Source organism: Diaphorina citri, unplaced genomic scaffold (genome assembly GCF_000475195.1).
Source record: "Diaphorina citri unplaced genomic scaffold, Diaci psyllid genome assembly version 1.1 scaffold66, whole genome shotgun sequence".
Lineage (NCBI taxonomy): Eukaryota > Metazoa > Arthropoda > Insecta > Hemiptera > Psyllidae > Diaphorina > Diaphorina citri.
This window is the reverse complement of record NW_007377503.1, coordinates 245,365-258,370: the sequence shown is the minus strand read 5'-3', so window position 1 is coordinate 258,370 and position 13,006 is coordinate 245,365. Positions and strand designations below refer to the sequence as shown.

The following is a 13,006-nucleotide window of genomic DNA, read 5'->3' as shown; positions in this document are numbered from 1 at the left end:
CTGATTATTTCTTTGTTGGCTTTATAGTAGACAGAAGGAAAAGCTCGTCAGCATTACCTACTAAAACATTCAGCAGGAAATCAAATCTGCACAGGAGGACTAAAGATGGCCTATGATCGAGTTATGTGAGTGAAAAGATTGACAAATTCATATTTCGTGTGAATTGAGACATGAATTTGAACAGAATAACGTTTTGGGTTGATCAAAGAAAATCTAATCACAAATCTAATGGTTCAGAGAGAGGCACAGGTGACAAGAGTAGTTCTGGATTCATCTCGAATTAATCAACAATTTTCTTCGAGGTTGGTGAAGCTCAATCAAGTCTATAAAAAGGAAATATTGAAATCCCATATCTTCGTGTGAATTGAGACATGAATTTGAACAGAATAACGTTTTGGGTTGATCAAAGAAAATCTAATCACAAATCTAATGGTTCAGAGAGACGCACAGGTGACAAGAGTAGTTCTGGATTCATCTCGAATTAATCAACAATTTTCTTCGAGGTTGGTAAAGCTCAATCAAGTCTATAAAAAGGAAATGTTGAACTCCCATATCAGGAAATAACAAAATAACCGATTGAAATCAAATGTAAAGATAAAAATCTGGTGTGAACATCACACGACTTTCTATTACGTAGATATTTGAAATTAAAAAAAGATACTCCCCATGTAATGAGGGATCATTTAAAAGTGTCTTTAGTTTAGTTGATATCTGGATGAGTGACTGTCCGATTTTTACTGAATTGTTACAGTCGCGTCCTTGGACCATATTGGGATAGCATACCAAATTTCATCTCTCTACGACAAACCGTTCTTGAGTTATTTTGTTCACAACTTTCTATTTTTTCCCATTTAAACCTGTAGTACGTAACGTACAGACCATGGGCTAAAAACCACTTTTTGACATCAGGGGATCCCAAAACGGATATTTCCAACCATTTCCCGATTTTGAAAACTTGGACCGATTGTAATACTTTCATTACTAGTATAGCGTCAGGGGATCCCAAAACGGATATTTCCAACCATTTCCCGATTTTGAAAATTTGGACCGATTGCAATACTTTCATTACTACTATAGCTCGCTAAAAATAGAAAGTAAAAATTGTGTATTAAAAACTTTTGAAGGCACTTTTGAGATATTCTTTTTAATAAATAATATAGGAGCTCGCTAAAAATAGAAAGTAAAAATTGTGTATTAAAAACTTTTGAAGGCACTTTTGAGATATTCTTTTTAATAAATAATATAGGTACCTATATATGTAGTTCCCTCAAAAACCCTGGAACGTGGCCTAAGATAACTTTTTGACAAAGTTCAAAGTTATATTTGGTTTTCAACAAAAATAACTTGTTTTAAAATAAATCCTCAATTTCTGAACGCAACCAACCCTCTCCAGTCTCCTGGGACTTTCGGTGGAGGTTACTAATTAATCGCTACGTTTATTACAGAGGTAATGCAACCAAAGCAAACCCACAGCGTACTCTTTGTAATCTGGAATCCATAAAATGGAAAAATATATATAAAAGGAAGCAAGATCTGCACAGATTCCTACAGTTTACAATTGATCATTCGGTGAATCATTCTCACGGATGCTATTGGTGGACTAGCAGCTAGGTAGGTGTGAACAAGGTATTAGATAAATAGAATCCCATGGTCCATGACATTAGAATATTCCCCTGGGTTTTCATTCCGACTATGTTTATATTATTTCTTCATTATACATTATCGTACTTGGAGTTAATTATTGCAATAACAACGATAAGTACCTGGTAATGTTATACTAAACTTATCAAAGCGAACAGCTCTATCTTGCCTTGCCTTATAAGTGTGCAATATTATATTTTTGTATTGAAATAAAGGCTGCTATAATGAGCCTGATTGACTCATTGACTCGTTAAGGTCAGAACAACGATAAGTACCTGGTAATGTTATACTAAACTTATCAAAGCGAACAGCTCTATCTTGCCTTGCCTTATAAGTGTGCAATATTATTTTTTTGTATTCAAATAAAGGCTGCTATAATGAGCCTGATTGACTCATTAACTCGTTAAGGTCAATAGAAATGTTACAGCTGAACAAATAAATGTCGCAATAACAAGAAAATGGCTACACCCTCTACCAAACATTTGATATTGCTAATTCTAATGAAATTGTAAAAGCAATTCGCAAGATAAAATTCATACATCTCTAGCATTCAACTGCTAATGTACGCAGCTTTAACATTTGACAGTTTATCTACTTGTGATGATTATACCTCTGCATGTGTGTGAAATTGTCACGAAAACTTCTCCTTTTTACAGCTAGAGTTTTTATGGAGTATCTTTTTTACAACCCGTATGGATAAATATGTAAATTAATAATACCAGATATTACTTTGTTTTAATTAGCCGTAATTAATGTAGAAACTAATTTCATTAAACATTTCATGTTAAACAGTCATAGTATACAAGCATGCACTGTAGATAGTGTTACCAATTGATTCACGTATCAATATCAATAACTTTATGGACAACTTTTATACTGGATCGATTAAAATTTATTAAAACCGTCAGTTGATATCCCGTGACTGGGGAAGTCTAGGTCAGACCTCTTAGATCACTATGGTAGTCATAGTCACATTATAAATATATCTACTGTTCTAGAGGCGCTATGGTAGATTTTCTAACATCTTTATTAAGACATGAGCTTAACCTTGCATACAATTCGAAAGGAATAAAGAAAAGGATCTGGCAAAAAGCCCTTTATGTGTTTTGAAATCTCTGTCTGATTCTTTAATTTAGTGTAAAACTTTTAATCGATGAGACAAATTATTGTTTCATTGCACACAATACTCACATGAATTTTCAATCTTCATATAGATTTAATATTTTAATCAATAATACCATAGGTACCTACGACTTTTTACAGACACACTTAAACTTGGTTTGAATAAACCACCTAAACTTGGAATGAAATAGCAATTTCCTGATTTTCAATAATTAATTTTAGTAGGCATTAGAATCATTAGATAATTGACATGAAGGTTTAGCAACCAGGATGCAGCCAAGTTTTGAGGCTTATCATGACAACTTACGAGTAAAGAAAGTTTAGGGTTATCTTTATGAAATGTAAGTTGGATATAGAACAGAAGCTCAAGTAATGGACTAGTGGCATTCGAATGAAAAAGATAATAATTTTGAACTGTAGAACCAAATTATTGTTTCATTGCACACAATACTCACATGAATTTTCAATCTTCATATAGATTTAATATTTTAATCAATAATACCATAGGTACGACTTTTTACTGACACACTTAAACTTGGTTTGAATAAACCACCTAAACTTGGAATGAAATAGCAATTTCCTGATTTTCAATAATTAATTATAGTAGGCATTAGAATCATTAGATGATTGACATGAAGGTTTAGCAACCAGGATGCAGCCAAGTTTTGAGGCTTATCATGACAACTTACGAGTAAAGAAAGTTTAGGGTTATCTTTATGAAATGTAAGTTGAATATAGAACAGAAGCTCAAGTAATGGACTAGTGGCATTCGAATGAAAAAGATAATAATTTTGAACTGTAGAAAGTATCTAATGGCTACTGAATTAACTAGAAAGGAAACCGAACTCAGCTTTAGGAAAGTGCATATAACCTACAAAACCTAGGCAGAGATATTCCCAGAAAACCTCCCTCCATCGTTACTTCATTTCCTTGAAAGAAAATTATGTAAAACGATATCTAAGCAGGTTTAACAACTCCCCTGTACATGGAACGTTAGTGCAAAATGGCACGGAAAGTACACTTCTGGCTAATATCTATGAAACTCATTATGATTTTATCAATAAGCTATTGCTATTAGGATAATTATCGTTCTAATTAGGAAAATCGAATTGAGGACACGAATAGTTTGGGTGCAGAATTTTATCACTTGTGACACTACTGTACACATTGTGAGGTTGTTGAAAAAATAAATGAATGATAAAATAATAAAATGTAAATCGTCAGTTCACCACCTGATGACATGTATATACGAATTCTAATAGGTTAGGTATGAGGTATATTTTATAACATTATAATAAATGCCTAAGATACCTTGAACAATTGATTTGCTACTAAAGATTACTAATATCTCTGGAATAATAAGAATTTATTGAAGAGGAAATCTTACCAGGAACTTGAGGGTTGGCAGCGGCTGCAGGAACATTGACAGAGGGATGTAGTCCCAGGAGGGGATTCAGGGCCGGGGCCCCGGGCGATATGTGAAGAGGGGAATCTATTTTCCAATTCGACCCCGACCCTCCCACCACCACAGCGGGATTGTTCTCCGAGTTAGGCCCCTCCGAGGGCTTCGGGGATTTCTTCAAATCCTTACACAGGCTGGACACGCTGAAGTCGCTGCACTTGGAGGTGGAAGTGGTTGTGTTGGAGGCATTGTTTTTGTTGGTGGAGGAGGCTGTGGTGGCAGAGGTTGTCATAGCGGTGGAGGTGATTATCATACTCAGTGATGCACACTGGACGTCATTGGGTCACCATCATAAGTCGGGCATGTCTGAAATGAGAGGTCAGTCAGATTATCAGGTGTGTTTCCATTTGAGCAAATGTCGTTCCTCAATTAATGCACTAAATTTTCTTCAAATTACCTACTAACCCCCAGATCTGTAGTCTGTAGTACCTACTCTGCATTATCAACTAGTAGGTACACCAATAAAACTTAACTTCATACAGAAAATCAGAATGATAAATATGTTATTATAGACACCTGTCAATCTTTTATTCTGTAAAATTAGTGGATGTGCTGAATTTTCGATTCTCCAGAATGAATTCTCAGTCATACGATCTCCCGGGCTTCTGTCAATCTTTTATTCTGTAAAATTAGTGGATGTGCTGAATTTTCGATTCTCCAGAATGAATTCTCAGTCATACGATCTCCCGGGCTTTTACCCATCACAAATGGCCGCGAGGAGCTAAAGTGACAGGTAGATGATATTTGCTAAAAGTTCACAGTAAATAATTACTCATACATCAGCACCTATGTGGAGCATGCAAAAATTTTCATTCTTACAGGGTGTAACAAATAATAAGGATTCATTCGGTAGGTACTCGTCTGTCATAGTAAATAAGACAACCCTGTCATTTTTAAGTTTTCAAAGTTAATCTTAATTTGTAAGATTTCTTTAAGGAAAATTTTTTCATTGTGTCGTTCCTCAATTAATACACTGTGTTGAGTTTTGTGGTGGTGGTGCATGTTTGAGACATGGTGGTGGTGGTGGTAGTGGTAGGAGGGGGGGGGTGTTTAGACGTTTATCGATGCAACTAAGACTGATATTATTGTATATCTTTTATGCTAGTAAGTAGGTAACTTTTCTCTTTTGGTTGTTCTCTCAAAAGCCTCCTTGAAAATAAGGACTAAAACAAATCAGCTGTTGTCGAACTTTGAGTAATAACTAATTACTTACCTTATGTACTAGAAAGTTACATTTCGTAAGCCAGCTTACACAGCAGCAAATTCATACATAATTTTACGTTCAAGGTCCGTGTAAGACTAACGCGGGGGTGTATTATTTTGAACACAATATCTTTATTGGATTAACAAACACATTGCAAAATGGAAATAGATAAACGAACTGCGAACATGAAATGGTAAGCAAAATAGGAACGTAGCCCGGGCTTCAAACTAAGCATTTAACTTTCGATTTAACAAACGATTCAACTTGAAATTTCAAGAAAGTTAAGTGATAACATGAGGCAATCAAAACTTGAATAGCAGTGGTTTCTGAAACATCTTTCAATGCTAAAACAATGAAACTAAACGGTTAATATCCTTGATTTGACTGTGATAAAAATTCATTTTGAAATCAATAAGAAGCTTAGCGCCGTATCAAAAAACTTTCTGGTTGGGTTAATTAAAACTCGCTGTTCTTTATTATGCATCGGTACACAGACAAAATAAGATCAAATTTTTCTCAATCGACTGTGATAAAAATTCATTTTGAAATCAATAAGAAGCTTAGCGCCGTATCAAAAAACTTTCTGGTTGGGTTAATTAAAACTCGCTGTTGTTTATTATGCATCGGTACACAGACAAAATAAGATCAAATTTTTCTCAATCATCTGAATCGACGTGAATTTAATTTAAATCCATTTCAGTTTCATTAGAATGTTTGCTTTGTGGAATATGAGTGGCGTTGGTATACCTATGCTTGTACAGTAGCATTTTAAATCGTTTAACTTGCTTGTGAGTTTTTAAGCATTAGATTTCTGTCAGAACATAGGCACTAGGCAGGTAGGTTTTTGGTCAGTAGAAAACAAAACGATCATTATTCCAAAGTAAAAGTATCAGTACAATGCAAAGTTTGATGATTGCCAAAGGAATAAACATTTTGGTATTTCCGACACATCCACTAATATTGTTGTTCATACCAAAATGTATGCTCAAAGTTTATCACATTAGAATGTTTGCTTTGTGGAATATGAGTGGCGTTGGTATACCTATGCTTGTACAGTAGCATTTTAAATCGTTTAACTTGCTTGTGGGTTTTTAAGCATTAGATTTCTGTCAGAACATAGGCACTAGGCAGGTAGGTTTTTGGTCAGTAGAAAACAAAACTAGATACCTAATTAGGTACTCCATAAATAATGAAAATCATTATTCCAAAGTAAAAGTATCAGTACAATGCAAAGTTTGATGATTGTCAAAGGAATAAACATATTGGTATTTCCGACACATCCACTAATATTGTTGTTCATACCAAAATGTATGCTCAAAGCTTATCTATATCTTTATTGGATTAACAAACACATTGCAAAATGGAAATAGATAAACGAACTGCGAACATGAAATGGTAAGCAAAATAGGAACGTACCTGTATCTTACTGAACTTGCCTATGCATATAATACGATTAACTGAAACTATACCTATGTCAAACATTTCCTGAAATATGCTCATGTTACCCCTTTAGCTCAGGCTGGAAAGTTGCAAGTTAATTGATTTTTCTTTTTATTAAATAGAATTTCAAATTTTATCTTCTATTAAATAACAATCAACAAATCAACTTAAAAGCTAATTCTAACTTGTTTGGAGGTGAGCTCTTCTAATTGAATTAAAAAAAAAAATCACTGAATATTATTAACAAGAACTTTACTGTGCAAATGCACTTTATCCAATTTGAAAAAGGAACTATTTATTCCCCCTGGTAAGGTGAAGATAAAACATGGGAATTTAATTTGACAAAGTCAATTTTATTAGAGCCCATGAGTCAAAATTTCACTGAATATTATCTACAAATTTAATACCTTTTACTGCCAGCCAACCTACCCATCACAAATGGCCGCGAGGAGCTAAAGTGACAGGTAGATGATATTTGCTAAAAGTTCACAGTAAATAATTACTCATACATCAGCACCTATGTGGAGCATGCAAAAATTTTCATTCTTACAGGGTGTAACAAATAATAAGGATTCATTCGGTAGGTACTCGTCTGTCATAGTAAATAAGACAACCCTGTCATTTTCAAGTTTTCAAAGTTAATCTTAATTTGTAAGATTTCTTTAAGGAAATTTTTTTCATTGTGTCGTTCCTCAATTAATACACTGTGTTGGGTTTCATGACGTGACTTGGGCTCGAACTAGCAACCTGCAGGTCCAAAGTCAATCATACTAATCACTACAATACTGAGGTTAGTGTAATAGTTCTTCTGCTTCTTTTGAAGTTTGTGTAACATTTCTATAAATAAATTCTCTGTTTGCCCATTTTCAATATGAATATTGCCCATTTTTGTATTTTTATAAATTGTTTGTTAATTCTGATATTTTATTTTATTTTTAAAACGCAGGAACTTTTTCCTTCCTTGTGTAAGTTTTGTATTAGTGTAATAGTTCTTCTGCTTCTTTTGAAGTTTGTGTAACATTTCTATAAATAAATTCTCTGTTTGCCCATTTTCAATATGAATATATATTGCTAATTTTTGTATTTTTATAAATTGTTTGTTAATTCTGATATTTTATTTTATTTTTAAAAAGCAGGAACTTTTTCCTTCCTTATGTAAGTTTTGTACTTAATAGGTATCTACTTCTTTATAATAAAATTTAGGAAAAAAAATAACTAATTAGTAACTATTTGTTGTTATTTCTGTTTTATCCGATTTCCAGACACAAACTACCTACTCTTCTTCCTCAGCTTTCAACATTAGAGTGTTGATAGGTGGTATTTGTGTACCTAAATGTTCAACATTTCAGATCTTGGAAGATCAATAAATCATGAACTGAACGTTTTGTGAGACGCTATTGATATCTCGTATGACATCTGGTAACTGAGATAGGTACCTCCTTATAATTATGGAGTCATTATGAAATTGGAAGCCGAGAATTTATTACCCATAACCCATTCAATATGAATATCTCCGAGCAATGTATTTTATCATTTCAGAGTGTATCATTTAATTGTATTCAAGGTGTAGGTAAACATTTGAGCTCCTCTGTGTATACGGCGGCTGGAGGCTTGCATGCCAAATGGAAAGAAATGAAGAGTCTGTAATTGGATAGGAAGTAGCAGACTTTCTAGTGGATGTGCTCTAGCTCCCTGTGTTCTGTGTTATAAGATGTAGGTACTCATTGATAATACGAGCAACATGTTTCAAAGTTATAATTTTTGGGGCCATTTCTATGGAGTATTTTATTGTTCAGAGTAAGTACTGTAGAGTAGAGTTAAGAGTAAAATATCCCAATAAAAATTCAATGTAGATTTTAGAGAGAGAAAAAAAAAAAAAAATTGTTTTCAAAGCGATCAGCTTCCTAGTGACCCAAAAGACCGAAATTAACACAACTCTAACCCAAACAAATGAAGCCAAACTGTTCATATATTAGTGGATGTGTCAAAACACATAAGTCAAAATAGTGGGGCAGATTTTCTCTATTCTATTCAATGGTGGATGTGACAAAAATCCCAATTTTCTTCCAAGTCACAACATTGGGTCTGATATTTTTTTTTTCATTATTCCACTAAATGGTGGATGTCTCAAACCTCCTTCCCTTATAGAACCCATATAAGACTCCCCATTCTACTAGAAAGTAGATCGATCAGTCACAATAGAGGGACACATTTACTCTATTCAACATAAATTAAATGGTGGATGTGCCAGAACTCCCAATGTTAGTGGATGTGCCAAAACTCCCTGCATAATTCAGAATCGGAATAAAACTAACCAATAGAATAAGCCTAGAACATCGGAATAAACTTAGAATCGAGTGAATAGAGTAAAACCATTTCCGTCAGTAGATTAAATAGTACTGCCCATTTACATTTTGGTGGATGTGTCGAAACTCCCTTTTCGGTTCTATTTTCTGTTGTGGTGAAAATCTACGAAAGGAATTTTAAGACTAATGCCACTTGGGAGACATTCAAGACAGGATTTCAAAAAATCTTGGGAATTTTACTTGACCATTAAATAACTCGATTTAGAGGATGTGCCTCAGCAACCAAAGCGTTTTCATTGAAAATAAAAATAAATATGGTGGATGTGACACAATTACCAAACTTATTTTACAAACATAATGTCTTGTTTTTCAAATAAAAACAATATGAAAACATACACAATATCGAAAAGTTATCTTCTTTTATTCTTTTCAATATTAGATATGTTCCTCTCTCTGAATACCTATCTGAAATTAATTTTCATTGGAACATAAGAAAAAAAAAAAAAATTAAAATTTCAGTTTTCCACGTTTCCCCCGCTAGTTTTACCAAGAAGTTGGAAGTGTTTGAAAACTTTGCCCAGGTCATTTCTGTTTCAAGTTATCTCTGAGAAGTATACAAGACGTAAAACGTGCTACAAGCAATGGAAGCAAGTTTAACTCGAGGTATAAACATAAATTGTTGATTGGTGTAAATAAACCACGCCTTGCGCTAGGAGCCCCACCAATAGATTTCTTTCTATAATTAATTTCTTTTTAATGTTACCTCCGTGTCTGTGAACGTAATTATTCAATGTTTACCCCGAAAATGATCGCATTACTGAGGGGATCTTTTAGAAGGGCAAAGGCAACACTAAAAGGCGAAGACCAAATTAGATGACCTTCTTGTGTTTAGTTCATGTTTAGCCTCCGTGTCTGTGAACGTAATTATTCAATGTTTACCCCGAAAATGATCGCATTACTGAGGGGATCTTTTAGAAGGGCAAAGGCAACATTAAAAGGCGAAGACCAAATTAGATGACCTTCTTCTGTTTAGTTCATGTTTAACAAATTCAACAATGCTATGAGTACTGCGACTAGGAAAGTCGTTGTACCTACTAGTAGTTTTACATAGTCTTTTTGGAAAATTACCAATGTTATCTCTCTCTCTCTACGATTGACACTAAAAGGCGTCATGATGGACAAAATCTTGATGCGGTCTTCATGATGTCTTTTAGTGTTGCCATTATAAAGTAAACTTTGAAATGTTTCCTTCACTAGGTATTTTTGTATAATTATTCCAGAAATCGAGAGCTTTTTTTTACTGCAAACAGAATGTACCTAATTGTGGATTTACCTATTATTCTTTTCTAAGCAAGCATATACCAGCCAGCCAATTAATGTGTTCCCTATATGACCATGACTATTAAGGGTACTAAACGTTTGTTTTCATTAACTATACCTCCGACGAACTTACAAGAATGGTTTTCATTATTTTTTATGTTATAAAACAGAGCTGAACTTTCTACGAAAATGCTATGAGTACTGCGACTAGGAAAGTCGTTGTACCTACTAGTAGTTTTACATAGTCTTTTTGGAAAATTACCAATGTTATCTCTCTCTACGATTGACACAAAAAGGCGTCATGATGGACAAAATCATGATGCGGTCTTCATGATGTCTTTTAGTGTTGCCATTATAAAGTAAACTTTGAAATGTTTCCTTCACTAGGTATTTTTGTATAATTATTCCAGAAATCGAGAGCTTTTTTTTTACTGCAAACAGAATCTACCTAATTTTGGATTTACCTATTATTCTTTTCTAAGTAAGCATTACCAGCCAGCCAATTAAATAATAATAATAATAATAATAATAATAATAGTGCGTATTTATACTGCTCGCATAGGACTGAAAAGTCCCTTTACTCCAGCAGTAGGCTACTACTATTAATAGTAATAGTGCTTATTTATACTGCTCGCATAGGACTGAAAAGTCCCTTTACTCCAGCAGTAGGCTACTACTATTATTGTGGTCAAATTCTCAAATTATATTGAGGATAAAATTCCATACCTCGGCTGGGATTGAATCCACACCCTCCTGTTTACCAGACGACCACTATAACCATGACTATTGAGGGTACACGTTTGTTTTCATTAACAATACCTCCGACGAACTTACAAGAATGGTTTTCATTATTTTTTATGATATAAAACAGAGCTGAACTTTCTACGAAAAGATTGTATCACTACGCCCTTTTGAAAAGTAAAATAGGTATGAATAATGTGCATGAAGTAGTCATACCATTGCTTCATATTTTATTCCTCTCTCTCTCTCTCTCCCTGAATTGATTTATTGCTTGGACTTTTTTGTCCTCATTTTTTTCCAATATTATTTGCTTAACTTAGATAATTCCTGACCCTTTTGAAAAGTAAAATAGGTATGAATAATGTGCATGAAGTAGTCATACCATTGCTTCATATTTTATTCCTCTCTCTCTCTCTCTCTCCCTGAATTGATTTATTACTTGGACTTTTTTGTCCTCATTTTTATCCAATATTTGCTTAACTTAGATAATTCTTGGTAGACAGAACCATACAATTTCACCTATGGAGGTTTACTACTAAAACACTAATGTAGAGACAGAGCCAATGAAAATTATTCGTTCTCGGAACTGCTGGCCTGTTCAAATCAACCTGTTCAAATAATAGTGACACTTTTTTGACTCTATTTAATTACTAAGCATAAGCACACAATAGTAAAACACTAATGTAGAGACAGAGCCAATGAAAATTATTCGTTCTCGGAACTGCTGGCCTGTTCAAATCAACCTGTTCAAATAATAGTTAATTACTAAGCACACGATAGGTGCGACCTTATGACCTTAGGAGGGAAAAAATTAGTTGAATGAGGCAGAAGAATATGGAAAATGAAGGAGAGAAAGGGGAAAAGGCATCTACGACCAAGTGAAGAATTCCTTAAAGAACGGACTTGAATAAACTTTGTTTGTTTGTGACGTCAGTCACGTTAACATGTGATTGCAATTGGTGCTTGACAAACCTTTTTCTGTGATGAAAACCTCCCCTTCAAAATATCCGAATCATAGACTATTCCAGTGTACTTCTTAGCCATAATTACTCAGCACCCACTAAAAATAGTCTGCATGAATTTTCGTGCTCTACCAACTGCATCTGTAAAATTTTCCTGACGTACGTACACCTATTGGACGTAGAAAACACCTCTAATTGTACGAAGAGTATTACAATAGGTACCTATTAACAAAGTTGAACATACCTAGTGTCATGTTTGAGACAAAGGAACTAATTGAATGAATCGGACATTATTTCCAAGTGGAACGCGAAATTCAGTCATGTAAGGAAAGACATTAACGCTTCTTACACTCGAAAATCTTACACGATATCCTTTCACTGTAGTGGTTCCAAGTTTTCCCTGAAATTACAAGTTGTAACTAAAAGAGACTTACACTTATGACAGAAAAAGGTACATCCTTTGAACTTTTTAAGAACTTATAATCAGCACCGAAAAATCTGGATATTTTCGATTTTGACGAGACATCAATTGAAATTTGTTTAAAACTGAAGAAAAATGGGAGTCAAACGTAAATACTTACTAGAAAAATTCCTAGTAGATGTCCAATTTTCTAGTATACGTATGTTCCTATTAGTGGATGTGTCAATATTCCCTCAATACTATTCCTAGCAAAATAAATAACATTCTAATTTACCTACATTGGTGGATGTGCCAGAATTCCCTTCATACTACAGCATACAATTTTCTAATTTGTATTGGTGGATGTGTCAATATTACCTCAATACTATTCCTAGCTAAATAACTAAG

General features: G+C 33.9%; 1 protein-coding gene across 1 annotated transcript in view; it reads right to left on the bottom strand.

Moving 5' to 3' along the window:
• Positions 1-13,006, bottom strand: part of LOC103519615 (homeobox protein DLL-3-like) — a 38,327-nt gene that overhangs the window by 15,241 nt on the left and 10,080 nt on the right. Inside the window, exon 2 of the mRNA XM_026831088.1 lies at positions 4,151-4,531. Within this exon, the coding sequence (XP_026686889.1) occupies positions 4,151-4,478 (328 nt within the window). The 5' untranslated portion in view covers positions 4,479-4,531. The remainder of the gene's footprint in view (positions 1-4,150; positions 4,532-13,006) is intronic.